We start from the raw sequence: 18,501 nt of genomic DNA, 5'->3' as shown, positions 1-18,501 counted from the left end.
GGATCAGAGAAGGGAATTTTTAAATTTACATTTTAGCTATTTTAATGTAAATATCTGAAAAATATAATACATAAACATGGTAAAAAAATGCAAGTAGTAAAAAAGTGTGTTCAGTGAGAAGGGAGTCTCCATCTCCTCTGCTGTTGTAGCCACTTTGTTGGTTTCCTCCCAGACAGGCTGGCACTGATGCACCTTTAAGCAAATACATGCAATCTGCTCTTTCCCCTCTTTCTTTGCCCAAATGGGAACTTGCTGTGGCACTGTTCTGTGACGTGCATTTCTTGTGACAATGTCTTGGAGGATCTTCTGTACTTGATACTCCCCCCCCACATACCAGGGGGCTTCTGCCTCTTGCCCCCGCTCAAGGCCCACAGACCAGCTGCAGGACCCACCCAGCTCAGGACCTACCCAGTTCAGGGTCCAGAGATCAGCCACAGGGCCAACCAACTCAGGGCATATCTATGCTGTATCCCACCAGCATCTTCACTGGGCTCAGGGTGCCCAGAGACATCACCCTGGGCCACAAAGCCAACCCCAAACCTCCTGGGGTAAAACAGGTTCTTAGTGCATTTGGCTCAAAATGTACATGCAGATTTTCCAGGAGGATGATGACTTGATAAGCTAAAGTAATTCAAGGCAACTGCTGTGGGCCAGATTGCTGCTTCTGCTGAGCCTCCTGGCAGCCTCGAATTCCTGTAACCATGAACAGGGAGAACAGCCAGGAGTTTGGGTGAAGACCCAAAGGTAAGATGTAACTCCATCTCAGTATAGCCAGTACCACTGTAGCTGCAACTCCAACCTCTTCTCTCTCTCAAGCTGCCTCTGGTGCCTCCCCAGAACACTACTGCAGGAATTAGCTCTATGTCTGGGAAAGAGGCTCTGGCAAAGCACCCTTCTTGTTACTAAGGCCCTGCCCTTGTCTTCTGCTTCCCTCAAATGCACCTACTGGGAGGTTGGGAAAGGGGCCCCACCAGTGGAAAGGTGGGCCCCAGACAGCCTGTGGGCCATCATGGCACCCTGTCCCTCAGGCCACCTTCCTGGGTCTCAGTTGGCAGTCCCCTTTCCCCACTCCTTCAGCTGCACCTGGGAGACCCCCAAGCAGGGAGCAGAGGGGCTGACACTCTGCTTTGCATTTTCCTCTGCATTGTCTGCTGGCCTCTACTCAGGAGTAATGGTCCTCGCCAATGGGAATGAACGGCCTGGCCCACAGGACTGGGATTTTGTTTGTTTGCTGATACAAGTGGACTGTAAAAATCACTGGGCAGATTTTAAATTACTGATTCAATTTCTTTAATAGTTTTAAGCGTATTCAAGTTTGCTATTTCTTTGTGAGTCTCAGTTTAAGTTCTATTATGTGGTAGACCAAATAATAGCCCCCCCCAAAGATGTTTACATCCCAATCCACAGAAGGGTTGAGAGACTGACTGGTTGACTAAAGAGGCCATGCTGCTGGCATTCAAGAGAAAGGTAAGGGCCAAGAATCACGGATACGAAGCTCCTGAAAGCTGGAAAAGGCAAGGAAACAGATTCTCCCCTTAGAGCCTCCAGGAGTCAGCCTTGCCAATTCCTTGATTTTAGCCTGTGAGATTCATTTCAGACTTCTGACCTCCAGAACTGTAAGAAAAGGAACTTGTGTTGTTTTAAACCACTAAGTTTATGGTAACTTGTTACAGTAGCAACTGGAAACTAAAACATATTATTTTGAGAGTGTCCATCTTGTCTCACTTCTTACTATTTATGGGCTTAAAGCTGTTTATGGCATTCTCTTTCTCTCTCTTTTTTTTAAGATTTTTTTGATGTGGACCATTTTTAAAGTCTTTATTGAATTTGTTACAATATTGCTTCTGTTTTATGTTTTGGTTTTGTGGCCACGAGGCATGTGGGATCTTAGCTCCTGGACCAGGGATCGAACCCACACCCACTGCATTGGAAGGTGAAGTCTTAACCACTGGACCACCAGGGAAGTCCCCTTACTCTCTTTTTTCTTAACCCTGATTTATTTATTTATTTCTTAAATTTTTATTTTAAAATTTTACTTATTTTTGGCTGCATTGGGTCTTCGTTGCTGCACGTGGGCTTTCTCTAGTCGTGGCAAGCGGGGGCTACTCTCTTTGTTGTGGTGCGCAGGCTTCTCATTGCAGTGGCTTCTCTTGTTGCAGAGCATGGGCTCTAGGCGCACGGGCTTCAGTATTGTGGCATGTGGGCTCAGTAGTTGTGGCTCATGTGCTCTAGAGCACAGGCTCAGTAGTTGTGGCACACAGGCTTAGCTGCTCCGCAGCATGTGGGATCATTCCGGACCAGGGCTTGAACCCTGTCCCCTGCACTGTCAGGTGGATTCTTAACCACTGTGCCACCAGGGAAGCCCCTAACTTTGCATTTTAAATAGATGCTATCATATTTCATTCCCAACATTACTTATTTGAGGTTTCTCTCTTTTGTCCTGGATCACTTTTGCCACAGGTTTGTTTATATTTTACATCTGTTTTTGGACCTGTTGCTCTTCTGTATCATTCCTTTATTTTCTAAGGAGTTAACTTCTTCCCTTTGTTACAGGCATACCCTGAAGATATTGCAGGTTTGGTTCTGAACCATAGCAATAAAGCAAATGTCACACTAAAGCAAGTCACACAAATTTTTTGGTTTCCCAGTGCATATAGAACTTAAGTCTACACTATACTGTGGTATATTAAATACGCAATAGCGTTATGTCTAAAAAAATAAGGTACCTATCTTAATTAAAAAATACTTTATTGCTAAAAAAATGCTAACTATAATCTGAGTCTTCAGCGAATAGTAATTTTTTTGTGATAACTATATTTCCTTCTTTCTAATTTCCTGGTTTCTCTGGCGTTCTAACTTACTGAATTGGACACCTGGCTCATTAATTACCACCCTTTCTTCTTTTCCTCACATTATAAAACAGAAAATGTAAGGCTTTAAATTTCCTCCTGTGTCCTGCTTTTGCTACATCTCACAAATTCTGATAAACAGTAGTATTTCCATAATTTCCCAGTTCTCAGTTTTTTTGTTTTTTTTTTGGTGGCCTCGCATCTTACAGGATCTTAGTTCCCTGACCAGGGATTGAACCTGGGCCCCAGCAGTGAAAGTGCCAAGTCCTAACCACTGGATGGCCTGGGGATTCCCTCAATATTTTCTAATTTCCATTTTTTCCTTTGACTCATCTAGAACTTTATTCTGTTCTGTTGGTTAGTTTGTTTGGGCCTGGCATAAAGGAAACATTCCATAATGTTGCTGTTATTATTATTATTGCCCAGCTGGCTCATTAGGAGAGTGAAGACTTGCCTCTGCTCTCTTTGTCTATTTTCCTGGAACTAGAAAGGCAACACAGGTCCCACCCTGAACCCCAAGGTACACAGAGAACTGCTGAGGAACTCTTGGTGCCATCTGCCCAGGTCTAGGAGGTTCTGGTATAATGAAGTCACAAGGGCTTGCCCAAAGTAAGTTTGCATCATGAAACTTTGACCTGGTAACACCTCTCTGAGGAATCTAATCCAAGGCAATAATCCAACAGAAAGAAAAAGACACACACACACACAAACACACACACACACACACAGATAACTCAGATAAATGCTCATTATATAATTATTCACTAAAGAGGAAACAATCTAAACATCACTGTGATGTTTTCACACATTGCTACAATCTTCATAATTATTTTGCTAGCTCTAAAATATTCTACTAAGAATACCACATATGACTGACCAAGTCCCCTGAATATACAGTGCTCAGCACAGTACTCATAAAGAAAATACTCAATAAATGCTATGTTAGCAAGTATGAGCCCTCTCAATTTGCAGAGGAAAGAACAGCTGCTTCCCCTCTTACCATGGGACTGGGAGGCATTGTTTCCAGCCTTTTTGCTAACAGTGTTGCAGGGAACATCCTGATACATACGTCATTCTGGACATATGAATACACTGTAGGGTAAATTCCAAGGAATGGACTTGCTGGGTCAAAGTGTCTGTGCATTTTGAAGTAATGTTAGTTTTATAATAGAAATATACCTAAAATTATCCTGTCATTTCCAACTTCTTCCTCTGTTGGCCAAGGAACTGGCTATCAGAGTTGTGTATCTGCATATTTGCTCTGAGGCCCTTTGCAGGGAATGGAAACTCCCAGCTAAGCTTAAACTCCGGTGGCTGGCCAGTAGATGGGGCCTGCATACAATGAGTTCAACTGCCCCTTTCAACACTAAAAGAAGATCAAACCCTTCGTTTCCATCTCTGTTTAATGGGGGAAAGAACTACACGGTGTTCTCTGAAAGTTATAGAAGATGACAAAGGTGAACACTGGTAGCCCAGAGAAGAGAGTGAGAACCAGTAGTGGAAAGTGAATCTTACGTGTATCTTGCCCTTGACGAAGGTGGTGATGTCTTCCTCAGTGTCAAAGATGGACAGTGTCTGGAGTAAGTTATTTTCCAGCCATTCCCAGTGTTTTGTGATCTCTTTGCGGGAAGAACCTAGGAGAGGTTTGGTGGCATAAAGAAAAGGAAAATCATAAAATCACCAGGCCTTAAATATAAACTCAAGAGAGATTAAAATGGCTGACCTAATTTGCTATACCAAAGTGACTACAACCTTTGAGCTGCTTACTCTTTCCTTCTTCATGTATATGACAAAAGTCATAAATGGTCCTGATAAAAACACAAAATAAAAAAATTCCAATAGAATTACAGAGTCATGAGGAAAATAAAGCCTCAACATCCCTCTAATGCCCAGAGTAAGAGTGACTGCTAGTTTCCTCTGTGCCCTACCAGAAATAGTCTATACATTTGCAGGTTTGCTTACTTACTTTTCTTCGAGATAAAAGGACTTAATGTGGTCTTCCATGTACAGCTGATCAGCCAGACACAGTCAGACTTGGTATAGGTGACTGTGGCTCTCCTGAGAATGTAGGCATCCACAGATGGCAGCTGGAGCTTCCTGTAGGACTCCAGGCCCCTGGCTGGCTGGTCTCCTGCTGGGCCAGAGGTGCTCATCCCTCTCTCTGAAGCCAGATGCCCCACCCAGGTCTTTGCCTCCTCCTCCTCATCCCAGTTCACATCCCAGCCTGGATCCCGTCTCTTCCAGGAACCCCTGTCTGACCTTTCAGTGTCTGGCTGGCCCCCAGTGTCTGCCCCACCTAGGAGGGGGTCCCTGCCCTCCTCAGGGAGGGGTTCTTGTGGGCACTGTAGGCCCAGTGGAAATGGGAGAACTCAGAGAGGCGGCCCATTGCCACTCCCAAAGAGTGAGGCAGCTGTTTTCTCTGCCTCCATCAGGGAATTGGGAAAAGGGGCCCCAGGAGGAAAATTGAAGGGATGAGGGAAGTCCCTTCCAGGCCTGGCTTCCCCTGCCCCTCTGGCACCCCACTTTTTGGGGTTTTTCATGTGTCTGGCATGGGGTTTTTGCATTTAAGAACTCTTCTCTGAATGAATTAACACAAGAATAAGAAAAGGAGTGAAAGCTCTGCTTCCTTTTCAGCAGCCTAGTGTGGGACAGTCTGTGGACTGTAAGCACCCAGAAGGCCCAGTTGCTTCTGTGACCATGGCAGGCCCACACACTCGGCATGGAGGGAGCGTTAGCAAAGAGGTGAGTCCGACATGACTGTGGACCACAGACGTTTTTTGCTGGGCGCCCGATCCCTGGTCACCCCATCCTTCACTACCTGGCTACAACTTTTCCATCAGCTGAAGACTCAGCTCTGACCCCGCCCTGGCCAGGCTGAGTTGGTCCCTGTCATCTCCTCTGGCCCAGGCATCTGCTCATTGCTCTGTCACATGTCACAGTCCAGCCTGACTTGGTTAGGGTTGATTTGTTTGTTTCTTTACATTTACCCAAGAGGCTCACCACCCTAACAAGCGATTCCACAGAAAGACCCTCTCCCATGGTCTGTGGGAGGATGCCCATGTGAAAATGATTAAACCCAGAATCATACAACAGTGATAATCATAACAATAGGTAACTATAAATAGAAATTACCTCTGGAAGTTCCTAAATCATCCATAAATTATTTTTTTTTCATTTTTCTTTGTATATCTATTATGGCCTCCTTTCCCTAGTGCACAGAGGCCAAGGTCTAGTTGTTAGGTGAAGTGAGTTCTTTCTTTCTTGCTCTTTTTGCTAAGAATCCACATTTGAATTTGGAAGTTGAGTTTGCATGTGATGCAACCCTCTTACACACATGTTCCCGGCAGCCTAAAACAGAGGAATTTTGTCCACAATGCCTGTGTGGATCTGTCTGCACTTTAATTATAAATATTTACATATATTCACTTAAAATAATTATTAGTTAAAAGCAACTCAATCTTCATTTAGCACTAAGTAAACACTGAAACTATGCCATCTCTATGCTAGGTACTGGGAATAAAAAATATAATAGCTAATTAAATTATTAAGTGCTATTTCTGTTTTCCAAAACTTTTTATGGATTATCTTATTTGATTCTTAGAGCACCTTGGAGACAGGTACAGTTATTTTCATTTTATAGGATGAAGCTGAGGCACAGAGAGGTTGAGTATGTTGCTCAAGGTCACCTAGCTGGGAAGTGACCACACCATAACGCTAATCCAGGCTGCCCAGCTGCAGAACCTGCCCACACCCTCAAGGAATTGCTGGCCTAGTGGGAGAGCCAGTGAGCCTTCAATGCAAAAGTGCTGGTGGAGACACGGCAAGTCTAGAGGAGGGAGAAGGGTAGGTACATGAGTCCGGGGAATCTGGGAAGGTTTTCCATTGGATGTGACATCTGCGTTGGTACTCAACAGAGCAGGAGGAAGTAAAGTAGACATGGGGCGACGCTGCAGGTACACCAGCCAGGACAGGTACAGTTAAGAACTTCAGGCCCTGCAAGTGTCTTGTCTGGCCGAAGGCCAGGTGTGAGCTGGTGGGGGGAGGAAGACAGAAATGGAGGCAGGCAGACCCTGAGAAGTCCTTTAATGGCAGTCTAAGGAGTGGAGATTCAGTGGCAGGTGTCAGTAGGTGTCTGCTTTTGGAGAGCTGAAGAGAGGTGGTGGGTAAAAACAGAGAGGCACGAGCAGATGAGCACAGGGGTCTGACCAGGGCAGGGGCTCCACAGTGCGTCTGGGTCCCTCCCCAGCAGCAGGCCCTGATGCCACCAATGGGGTTCCCACAAGGCCCCACGGAGTAGCCATACTCCTCTCTCCCCACAGAGAGGCTGCTCTCACTACCACTGCCCTTCTCCTGAGAAGGAACACCTTGAGACAAAGATGAACATCTCAAGGGCCCATTTTAGAGTGAAGCGTCTCATCTTAGCCCAGGCACACACCAACTGCCCTGGGCCCTACCACATAGGAAGCCTCTCTCCTGCCAGTGCTCCACTCTGGGCACCCTGGTGCCTTCACCCCTTGACCTCTCCCCCCACCCCCCCAAGCTGGAGTCCAGCTGTGAACACTCCCATCACTTCTCAGGTCTCCAAGGAAAACCACTATCCTGGGGGACAGTGACACTGTGGCTTCTAGCAGAGAGAGATATTCAGCACAGTGGACACGAACAGGTGCTCTGGGTCTGATCTCTGGTTCTGTGTGACTTTGGGAGGGTTACTTAACCCCTCTGGGCCCAGTTTCCTCATCTTCAAAATGGGGAAAATCAAAGTTCCACCTTCTGGAGTTGTTGGGAGATTCACATGTCTGGCATGCAGGAAGTGCTGTCTGAGTGCCAGCTATGACTGCTGTTTTATCCCAGGGACCTCAGCCAGGCTGAAAGGGGACTTCCTCCTGGACTCTTGGGAGGGTGGGTGTGTCCTCCGAGAAGGACAACTACCAGCGATTCTCGTTATTCACAGTGGTTATGTTCTACAAAGTCTTCTGGAACACTGAATTTGCCAGTACTGCTCCCAGGGGAGCTACAGGGCTAAGTTCGTGCGAGCCTCTGGTCACAACATTTTCACCAACCGATCAATACACTACTTTGTCTTATATGTCTTTCTGCTTAAAGACACCTCATTTAATATATATATTTAATACCCTAGCATTGAACTGACAGCCAGAAGCACTGCAACTCATGCCTGAAGGAAGCTCATCTAACTTGTATTTTCTCCATAAGGCACATCACAGCTTCCCACGCTTAAAAACACCACACAGCACTTCAGCATTATACCTGGGGCCATTTTAAACAGCAAAGTCACCAACAGATAACACAAAATGTGAGAAGCATGGTGCTTAAACTTCTAAAAGGAGACATGTTTATGGTTTGAGAGCTGAAACAAGAAGGCAGAAGGATGCCTTGTTCCACCTCAGCTGGGAACCTGTGTGTCTGGTGACTCAAATTTTTCATTGTTCTGCAGACACACATTTCCACAGATGTCCACAAATGACCCCAAAAGTACCACAAGTACTGATTTTGGGGTTTATAGATAACTTTTAGTGAGTAGGTGAATTAAAAAAATATGTAGTCCATGAATACTGATAAGCTGTATCCGCCTTGAGAAAAGGTTAGCAGGAGAACATGGACACTACCCCAGGCCAAGCCCTCAGAGAGGCACGCAGGGCTTCATGGGGCCCATGTCCTCTTGCCCTGCATCTGTGCACAGCTGAGCTGCCTTCCTAAGCTGGATGCTGGCCTGGGCTGTGCTGTCTGAACAAGGGGCAGCATCAGGTTCTCAGTGGGCCATGTCCAATGCAGGAATGCAGCCTGCGTCCCCTCCCTCTCTGGGGCAGGCCCTGCCCAGCACCCCTTGTGATTCAGGGCACCTACCGCACGCCACTGTCCAGTAGACCTGCGAGTCCTGGGTCTGGTGCAGGATGCGGTAAGGGGCCACCCGGGCACTGGAGTCCAGCACCACATCCAGGGTGCCCACGAGAAGACCTGGCAACAGGGCAGAGAGAGGGGAGGGTGAGGGAGGGCTGGGCTGAGAGCTGGGCCTGGCTGGAGGCAGCCATGAGGGTAGCAGTGCCCCCAAAGCCCCAGCCAAGAGGGTGAAACACCTTACATTACCCTGGTCCGTTAAATTACTTCTTTTTCCTCAAAGGCCTTCAGCCAGTGTCTGATCCCTATCAAAAACTCCCCTCCCACTTCTTCCTGGAAGCTTCTGCTTGTCCTCCTGACTGAGAAATACTTGCAGGCAGGGGCAGATTCAGGTTTTATGGGGCCCAAAGCTTAGATGATCTGGGAGGCCCTCTTCAAGAAAAATACAAAATCAGGTTTGAAAACAAGTATTTCTTCAGAATAAGAAAGTACAACAATGACAATTAAAAACAACAATACTACAAATATCACAAAATCCAAAAAAATAATACAGTATGTTTTATTAACTGCCAGACACATCTCTTAAGACATGTTTCTCTGACATGTGCGGCCTTTTTGGCTGTGTACTCTGATGCCTTCTTCATAAGACAACGATTTTGTAACATCATTTTCCACATCAACAACAGGAAGATAATGTAGCCTCAAAAGTCATGAATAAAAAGAACATGCAAATTTTTAGAATTGTCCAATTTAGGAAAACACCGATTCTGTTTTGTTTTCTTTTCCACCTCTGAACTGAAGCATTTTAGGGCATTTCAAGTTTTCCTTCTCATCACAATGTCATTGACATTTGTCAATGTCACTATTTCCCCAATAAATTAGAGAAAATGTCTACCTTTTACCACTATCCGATTCATTCTTCTTCATTTATTGAATTATCCAGCTACATAAAAGCCTGTCCATTGTTCCTATTTGAAACTTATTTTTTCCTTTTCATGAAGAGCTACTTTTGGTATGATCTGAAAATATTTTGTTACCATTTTCCTGTTGATATCAGAATAATTTCTATTGATTTTATTGCTCGATTTTAACATTTCTGTTTCATATTCCATTTTTAATTTGATTTTTCCCCCCTCCAGTCTCTAATAAATAAAATAACCAGTTACAAAAGAAGGTACTCTTCACATACATCCAAGTCAGGAGTCTGTAATCTCTCACCTGTTTTACTGAAATGTTCTAAAATGCCTCTCTAAATTGCAGTTAAAGCGGCATATTCAAGCCTTATCAGTGTTTGGAATAAACTGCTTTTTACTGTTTGTGTTGAGGTTTCTCTTCTGGTCTCAGAAATTTTATTTTAATTCCTATACTGTTGGCATATCCATACTGCAAGACTTGAAAACTTTTTAATGGGCAGGCCATCTCATCACATTCTTCAATGAAGAATCTAGGTTGGTATCTGTTTTTAAAAGACAGCTTGAATAAAACCACATCACTAACTGTTCCTCCCCCAGGGAGACAGTGGTCAGGAAGCCATTATGTCCATGATGGCACAGGGAAGGCCATGCCAGAGGCCATGCCAGGACTCACCAAACCTAGCTGGAGCAGAGAGTTCAAGGTGTGGTTATCAGGGGGGACCTGGGGAGCTCTGCCTTGGGGGACATGGAGAGATGAGTATGGTAGAAAGGGCCTTCTCTGTACAGGAAAGCAGAGCACAGAGGGACCCACCCACCTGCTGAGATGATCTGTGGAGAAACAGAGCACAGAACAAGCCCTGAAATCTGACACAACGGTATGCTGCTGCAACCAAAGATACTGGTCGCCCAAGCATTGCTTTTCTACTTGGGCTTCAAGGTTGACCACTGGTCAGTCTCTCCAGAGGGGCTGCTGTCTAACCTCCACTGAACAGTCTAGTCCAGGAGGCAGGTCCAGCACTGGCTCCTGTGATTCTAGAGGCCTTTGGGAAAGAGCTCAAGGCACCAAAGGGAACAGGTTTCTTGGGAATGGTACAGTCTCTTCCACATCAGGAGGTGTGGCCCAGGAAAGACTGACGGAAGAGGTCTCCTATGGGAAGCTTCTATCTGCATCTGGTAGGACTGCATTAGCTGCTAATGTTTAAAATTAGGACATTTCACAGAAAATCTCTTGATAACTGGAAGACCTGTCAACATTGGGCCTGAGGTCCTAAATGGCAACAATGGGCCACCAGAGGAGCGCAGGCACTGGTCTGGCCCTAAGACTGACCCAGGTCTGCTTGGGAGTGCCTGGGGCAGGTCCTGGAGCATGAGGGACCTTGGACAACCCCTGTAGAGGGAATGCCCAGTAGGCATCCCCTGGATCCCAAATGCCACACACTCCAGGAGGTGCCGGTCTAGTCTAGTCCTGTGTAGTACCCAGACGGGCAAAGAGGCACCTTGGCTGGTTCACCGGAACACATATACTGGTGATTCGGCTAAGCCTCGGTCTGCAGCTCCAACGCACCAAGAAGCAGGAAAGGTGGGTGAAGAGAAGCTGGAGGGATGGGGGCTGAGGCCAGTAGCAGCTGGGAGAACTCTGATCTTGCTGAAAAGGCAATTCTTTGGTGAGTTGGGAATGAAAGAGGCAAAAGAAAACGAATGCTTGTATCACTTGACCCCTCCTTGGAGGCACTTGGAGAAACTGAAGCAGAAGACCAGAAGATCTCGCGGACCTTCAGCTGTGAAATCCCCTTCCAGGAAGCGGCACACGCCTCCGCTAAGCACCGGGAAGCTCACGGGCAGCGAGTCCGGGCAGAGGCCGCCTCCAGCCTTCTCCTGGCTGCCCTGGTTGACCGAAGTCTCCCCATCCGCCTCCTAACGCGAGCACATCTGTCTTCCTCGAGTCCCTGGCCCCGTCCTCACCTCGCACCACCCCACCCCGTCCCTGCCTCCCACGCGCGGTTCGCGTTCCTACCTCCCACCCCCCACTCAGTGCCGGCCTCGCGCCCCCAGGCCCCCGCCGCACGCGCTGACGTGCGCGTCCGCAGTGACGCGCCGAGGCTGGGCCTGTCCTGGGCCGCTAGTCCTGGGCCGCTAGTCCTGGGCCCCGCCGCCCGGCGCCCCCTCCTCGCCCGCCCCGCGGCGACGCCCACAGGCCCGGTCGCCGCGCGCCTCTCACCCGTAAGGCCGCCGCCCTTGCCGTGGCCCCGGCGCCGCTGCAGCACGAAGAAGGGGTTGGCCCGCTCCGTCACCCACAGCGCGTTGGCCACCAGCACCTCCTCCGGGCCCAGCCACATTGCGGCGCCGTTCACACCGGGCCGTGGCCGGCCAGGCGGAAGCGCCGCGGTAGTCGCCGCGCGGAGCCGAGCGGGCGGGGCGGGGCGAGGCGAGCGGGCGGCGCCCCCTTGCGGCCGCCGGGACCAGCGGGCCCTTCGCTCTCCCCACCCGGCCCCGCCCACCCGCCCAGTCCTCGGGCCACAGGCCGGCTTAGCCCGGCCGTGTCCGCTTCACTTTCGCCCTTCTCGCTGCAGGCCCCTGCGCTGCAGCCTCATCTAGGAGGAGCGGCCAGGTGCCGGGGCCACGCGCCTCTGGCCGGAATGGTTGAGTCCATGGTCCACAGATAGCAGGGCTTCTGGCCTTTTGTAAAAACCCATCCAGGGTTTGCGGGGAAAATGTAGAGAAACAGCATTTGGAGATACAGTTTTGGCTGATTGTGCAGGGCAAGCCAGTGCGTGTTAACATTGGAAAGGGTGGCTGGAAAAGGGTTAGTCGATTTTGGTAACTCAATTTTGGCACTTGGGCCTAAGACAAAGAGAACCTCCGGGAGTCCAGGACAGGTTGTCAGGAAGCTCTGAAGCTGGCAGGGTCTTCAGAAACCAGTGCAGTCCCTCACTTTATAGATGGGATCACTGAGGCTGAGTGGTCTTGGGGTCGGGGGCAGGGCCTGCCCTGGGGCCAGCAGGGGCTTCTGAACGGGTATGGGGCGGGCAGCAAAGGGAGGCTGGGGATGTGGATCCCTGCTCTCCCAGTGCTGGCCTGTAGGGGTCGACCGCCTCACAGTCCAAACATTGACCCTTTTGAGTGAACGAGAGAGCAGTTAAATGCCGTCTGGGGCAATAGGCATGAATCCAGAATATCCAGGGCTAATTGGGATGCAGGATCTGGCCTGAGGCCGCCAGAATCCGGAAGGAGGCCAGAGGGAAGGGGGCACTTTAGAATCATCCCTGGAGGCTTAAGGTGTTTTTTTTTTTAATAAATTTATTTAATTTTGGCTGGTTGGGTCTTTGTTGCTGCATGGGCTTATCTCTAATTGCGTTGAGTGGGGGCTACTCCGCTGCTGTGCGCGGGCTTCTCATTGTGGTGGCTTCTCTGGTTGCGGAGCACGGGCTCTAGGCGAGCGGGCTTCAGTAGTTGTGGCACGTGGGCTCAGTAGTTGTGGCTTGCGGGCTCAGTAGTTGTGGCTCACGGGCTCTAGAGCACAGGCTCAGTAGTTGTGGCACACGGGCTTAGTTGCTCTGCTGCATGTGGATCTTCCTGGACCAGGGCTCAGAACCCGTGTTCCCTGTATTGGCAGGCAGATTCTTAACCACTGCGCCACCAAGGAAACCCCGGTTGTCATTTTGATTGTTGAACTGTAAGAGTTATTTATATATTCCAGATACTAGACTGTTATTGGATATATGATATTAAGCCTACTTTCATTATTTTAAATCCAATCCCCACTCATTTACCCTACGAGGTAGATATTTTAAGATCCATATTAAAGAGATAAAACTGAAATCCAGACAGGTGAAGTGATTTGCCAATTTCATACTAATAAGTGGCAGAGGTAATATTAATGTCCAGACCTTTAAGGTTCCAACTCTATTCTACATGTATTGGACATAGGCTGTTTTTGCCCCAACATCCTTTTCTTCCTGTGCAGCATCATGATTTTGCTGTGGCAACCACACCTTACAACTCTCAGCTCCTATCTTTCAGGTGAAGCTGAATGCACTCCTGGGCTGCAGAAGTAGAGCCCATGTTGGCCTTAGCTAATGGCACATTCTACCTCTGTGACCATAGTGGTTCGGTGATGTCCATGTGCTTCCAACCAAGCCAATCAGGGTCAAGGAGATGCCATTCTGGTCTCCTGGGGAAGTAAACCAGCTCTTGTGCTGATGGGGCTATGACCTCTCTGAGCCTGAGAATGCAGTTTACTTGGAGGAAGCAAGGCTAGCAAATGTGTCCTGGTGTCAGTGTCTGAGGGCCAAACCATGCTATAAGTGATGTAAGCATACCTATGGCATTTAAGCTTTTGTGAGACACCATACTTCTCTTTTGCTTAAGCCAGTTTGGGTTGGGGTTTCTGACATTTGCAACCAAGAGTCTTCACTGATACAGGTTACCACCAACAGTACTCCATGTGGCCAATGCATCTTTTTCAATAGGTTTTTATTGAAATGGTTATATTAGCAAATCCCACACATACAGGTATACACTATTGGAATATAGGTATATACCATACAAGTTTACTACTTAATTATACTTACATCAACCATACATTTCAAAGGGCTAAGATCTGATTGCCAAGAAGTCAGCTCACATTCTACTTGCAGGTGCCTGTGTTCTACACAAAGTAACCCCCCTATAGTGAGCTCCCAAATTAAGCTAATGATCAATTTTGCTTCTTGGATATTTGATGTGTGTTCTTTACGGCACGAGTTATCCAATGGTGAATTAAATTTAAGTGCAGTTTCCCTTTCATCCCTCAAGGTGGACAATGTCATTAGCTACATTTAGGTATATCCCAAGCCTCCCCCACCCCAAATTACCTTTGCTACAGTTAGAAAAATAGTTTTGTAACTCACCCTCTGAGATGTTGTGCATAGTTAGCAGGAACCCAGAGTAAGAGGAACTCTTTGAGTGACCTAAATATGAAAGCAGTAACTTTGATATGAGTATAAAAGCTACTGAAGGTAAAAAAACAATTGTGACATATGTGGCCTAGGACTCGGACCAACTCCTTCTCTTGTACAGGAACAGGATTGTTCTATTAGGTGATGGTGTTCCCCATATTCCAAATAGCATGTCCTAGCTTGGAGTCTTTTCCTGTTTCTGTAATCACACTGGTCAAGTTTCCTTAGCCAGAGCCATTGCTGCTCAGAAGTAGACCCTGCTTTCCATTCTCAGCTTAAGACACCAGATTCTGGCCCCAAGCATGGTCCGAGGGTACCCCTCATCCAGCTGGGTCAGCAAGACAGGCCTGGGCTTCTAGGGGATGAACAGACATAGTGCCCTCTCCACTTCTCTCTAGGATGGCACATGTCATCTCAGGCTGGGCACCCAGCAAAGGAGCTAGGACTCTGGCACGGGCCGCACCTACTGACCTGGTCCACGTGGGATGCAGTGGCAGTAAGCAGTAGGCAGTTAGCCTTTCTGCTTAGGAACAGCTTACTCACCTGGGAAAGATATGGCCTGAGGTGTGATAGTTTACCTATCCCACATCTTTTGTATTCCACAAACATCTTGGCTCAGTACCTCCGAGTCACTAGAAAACTCCTTTAATATCACATAGTGTAAATATCCTTGGACCAAATTATGGATGAAGGATAATTCTAAGAGCAAATTAGAGTTCACTTTGTGTTGGGTTAAATTTGTAAAAAATAGCTCAGAACATTCATCTGTAACTAATAGCTGTAAAGAGAGCTGGAGAGAGAGGGTGATAATCAGCTGAGGGATAAGGAGCTGATGAAGGCCAGTCAGACTTGCCAGATGACCGGCATGACCCTTCCTTACACACACACCTGCCCAAATGGACTGGTGACAAATAAGCCGTTTCAGCCCAGCATTAAACGAGGGGGGGACCCTAGAAGCTGTGTCCCAGGGGATCAAGGGCCCACTGCAGCTGAGAAAAATGTGCTAATGACATCCTCCAGCTCTTGGCTTTTCCACAGAAGAATGTGTGTGGTTTGTAAAGGTGTTTACAGCTGAGCTGGACGCCAGCCTTGGCTTGAGCATGCATGCTCTGGCAGCTGCCTCTGAGCCACCAGCAATGCTTCCCCAGGCCTGTTGTTTCTGAGAAAGTCACTCCTTTCAGGCTGCCAAACTGGGTCTGTGTCACTTCAAACCTCCATTTTTTTGTGTATGTATATGTGGAAGAGTCAGTGGGAGGGACCAGGAAAGCCTGGGACAGGTCTGAGTGACTCCAACTGCACTGAATCCTTATGAAACTTTAATTCTCAAGTTTGTATGAAGTTCAACGTTTCTCTGTTTTTTGTTTGTCATAAATTATCTTCCCTCTTCCCCAAGTCAGAGTGAAGAAAAAAATGGCTTGAGCTATGGTGGAACTGCAAGAGGCAAAACCCCAGATAAGTCCCAGGTTACGGACTGGGCCCCCCCACCAGGGCCTTGTGAGACCATTAGAACCAAGTCTTGGGCAGACGTGTCCTTTTAGCAGTCGAGACCGTTGGCATCGCCTCCCCTCCGTGGTCACTGAAGGCTGGTGGGACGCAGCTCTGGAGAACACAGGTGACTGCTTTTACCCTATGTCTGGTGAGGACCCACTGGACTCTCTTCTTCAAGGCTCAGTCTTTTGGGATCTTTCAGGGCACCCCTAAGAAAGAGGGCAAACCTCCTGACTTGACTCCCAGAGGAGTGATAGAACCTGGCCAGTTGGGGACACGGCCCCTGTGGGAGAAACCCTTCTCCCTGGTTGTGGGAACTGGCATGCTTTGCTTTTCCTGCTGCTTTGCAGGACAGTAAAAAAAAAAAGCACAGTTCCACGAAGGAAACACAGGCACCTTACTTCTGTATCCTTCTTTCTGAATTTTCTCTGATGTTATGAAGCAAAATCTTTAAGGCATTTTCCAGTCCTGCTGAAAGGATCTTAACCATCTACAGATGTCAAATGAACCTGTATACTCGACATTCATTTCATCCTTTTCCAAATGGACTTTGGAATGATTTACCAACAAAGCCAAAAGAAAAGGCAACACTAGATGCATCCCACTTGTAACAATTGCCTTTAACAGGGAAGAGACACTTATTTTAAGCTGTGGGTGTCGACTCCCGTATGTGGAGTTGGGAGTGAATGCTGAGTTTAATAACTCCAAACCCCATCTCTGGGCATGAGTGAGGCTGCTCCTGGCATGGCAGTGAGGTGAACACCTCTTTTCTTGAATAGGGAAGTTACACTCAGTGGTTTTTCTAAATCAGTTGCTGTCTATAGCCCCTTCTGTCCTTAAATATCAGTGTACCCAGGGCTTTATCCCAAGCCTGTTTCTCAAATCACTGGGCAGTTTTCACCCCATTCTGATTTCCATCATCATCTGAACTTAGCTTAGGAACCCCAGGCCTGGATGGACACCCACTCTGGGAGATTCTAACTCCAGTGAGTGTGTGTGGGAGGGGGGAGAGGGAGAGATTTGGGGCACCTGAGGGACTGGATTACATGGAGACTACTTTGGTAGGTGTAGGTGACATGTACATTTAAAACACAGTTTCCCAGGATTCTGAGGCACAGAGGGGCCTCACCAAACCACTGCCTGAGATCCAAGGTTACATCTCTGTGCCTCCCCTAGAGGTCCTGCCAGCCCCCAGATCTAAAGTGTCCCCACAAGGGCTCTCTCTCCCTGTGTCCCACCAACAACCACTGGGTCACCAAGACTGGCGCCTGGGCTTCCTCTTCAATCTCATGGCTCCCTCCTTTCCCACTGTCAGACCCCAGCACTCAGGCATTGCAGGGCCTACCCAGCTCACCCTGACCCCATCTCCCTCTCTTTCCAAAACAGAGGTTTGGGCCCTCCCCATAGCAAAGCCGTCCCTGCCCAGGAGGTGAAACCCACGGCCTTGCTGGTCTCAGCTTCTCTTGGCCTGTCTTCACTGGGGGTGTAGCATCCTCGGCAACCACAGGTCCTGTTGGTGGGGTCCCTGTGCTGCACCGTGCCCTTCCATCTATGCCCTGAAACCCCCTCTTCACCATTCACCATCATTTCATTTGGGCTTATATCCCAGTTGGTTGTTAATGTGCCAGTTCCCATAACAGCTAAAATTTTAATAATCACTGGATTCAACTTAACTCCCTGTATGTGTGTTTGGTACATAGTGAGAACTTACTACCTTTTTCCTTCTAAATGCTGCTTCCTGGAAATAGTGCTTTTGTTTCACCACATTTATGAGCAGCAACCATTGTCAAGGTGACCTGACATTAACACCATCTCCTTGTTTTCCTACAGCAGAACCACTGCCTAGATAATAAAGGTGAACAGCAAGCAAGATAACATTTTGATTTTTCTTCAATTAAAACCAGTTTCATTTAACATGTAGATCAAGGAAAGAACTGGATGTGAGGGATAATAAAAATAGGAGAAGAGCTTATGAAGTCCACAGGAAATATCAAGTTAGTCAAATTTAGTAATCCTATTTTGCTTAAACCCTTTGCGGCCGCATCTTTCGGAAGCTAGGCTGTTGCATGCATCAGTTCAAACCGGTGTTCAGGGAAGTGCTTCATGATGTTCCTCTGAGACAGGGCTGAGGAGGGACCAGGAGATGGAGCCTTTCTTCAAAAGTGGGACTCACCAGACTTTGTCAGGGGGTATTAACCACCTGGTGGTGGAACGTGTCTTCCCCTGAGGGGGTAGAGGCAGGCAGCCCTGGACAGACATGCTGCCCACTCACACCACCAAGCCCGACCCTTGTACTGTGGACAGTTTGGCTGTTATCTGGCCAGCCGCCTCTCTGCTCTCCTGAAAATAACAGGAAAGGAGGGCTATGGGCAGTTCTTCCCTTAGGAAGTTAAAAATCACCAAATTGTAAGCGTTTGCATTTTAACTGTCACAACCGAATTCCTCGCAGATCAGCTGACG

General features: G+C 47.9%; 1 protein-coding gene across 7 annotated transcripts in view; it reads right to left on the bottom strand.

Annotated features, from left to right (window-relative positions):
- The window catches only part of TBC1D9B (TBC1 domain family member 9B), a 44,144-nt gene extending 32,122 nt beyond the window's left edge, over positions 1 to 12,022 (bottom strand). For all 7 annotated transcript variants that reach the window (XM_060144401.1, XM_060144404.1, XM_060144402.1 and 4 more), the window contains exons 1-3: positions 11,835 to 12,022; positions 8,712 to 8,822; positions 4,365 to 4,483 (exon numbers count right to left, since the gene is read on the bottom strand). In XM_060144401.1, the coding sequence (XP_060000384.1) occupies positions 4,365 to 4,483; positions 8,712 to 8,822; positions 11,835 to 11,952 (348 nt within the window). In that variant the 5' untranslated portion in view covers positions 11,953 to 12,022. The remainder of the gene's footprint in view (positions 1 to 4,364; positions 4,484 to 8,711; positions 8,823 to 11,834) is intronic.
- Positions 12,023 to 18,501: the final 6,479 nt, after the last annotated feature.

The sequence above is a fragment of the Lagenorhynchus albirostris genome, chromosome 3, assembly GCF_949774975.1.
Source record: "Lagenorhynchus albirostris chromosome 3, mLagAlb1.1, whole genome shotgun sequence".
Classification (NCBI taxonomy): Eukaryota; Metazoa; Chordata; class Mammalia; order Artiodactyla; family Delphinidae; genus Lagenorhynchus; species Lagenorhynchus albirostris.
This window is presented reverse-complemented; position numbering and strand designations above follow the sequence as displayed.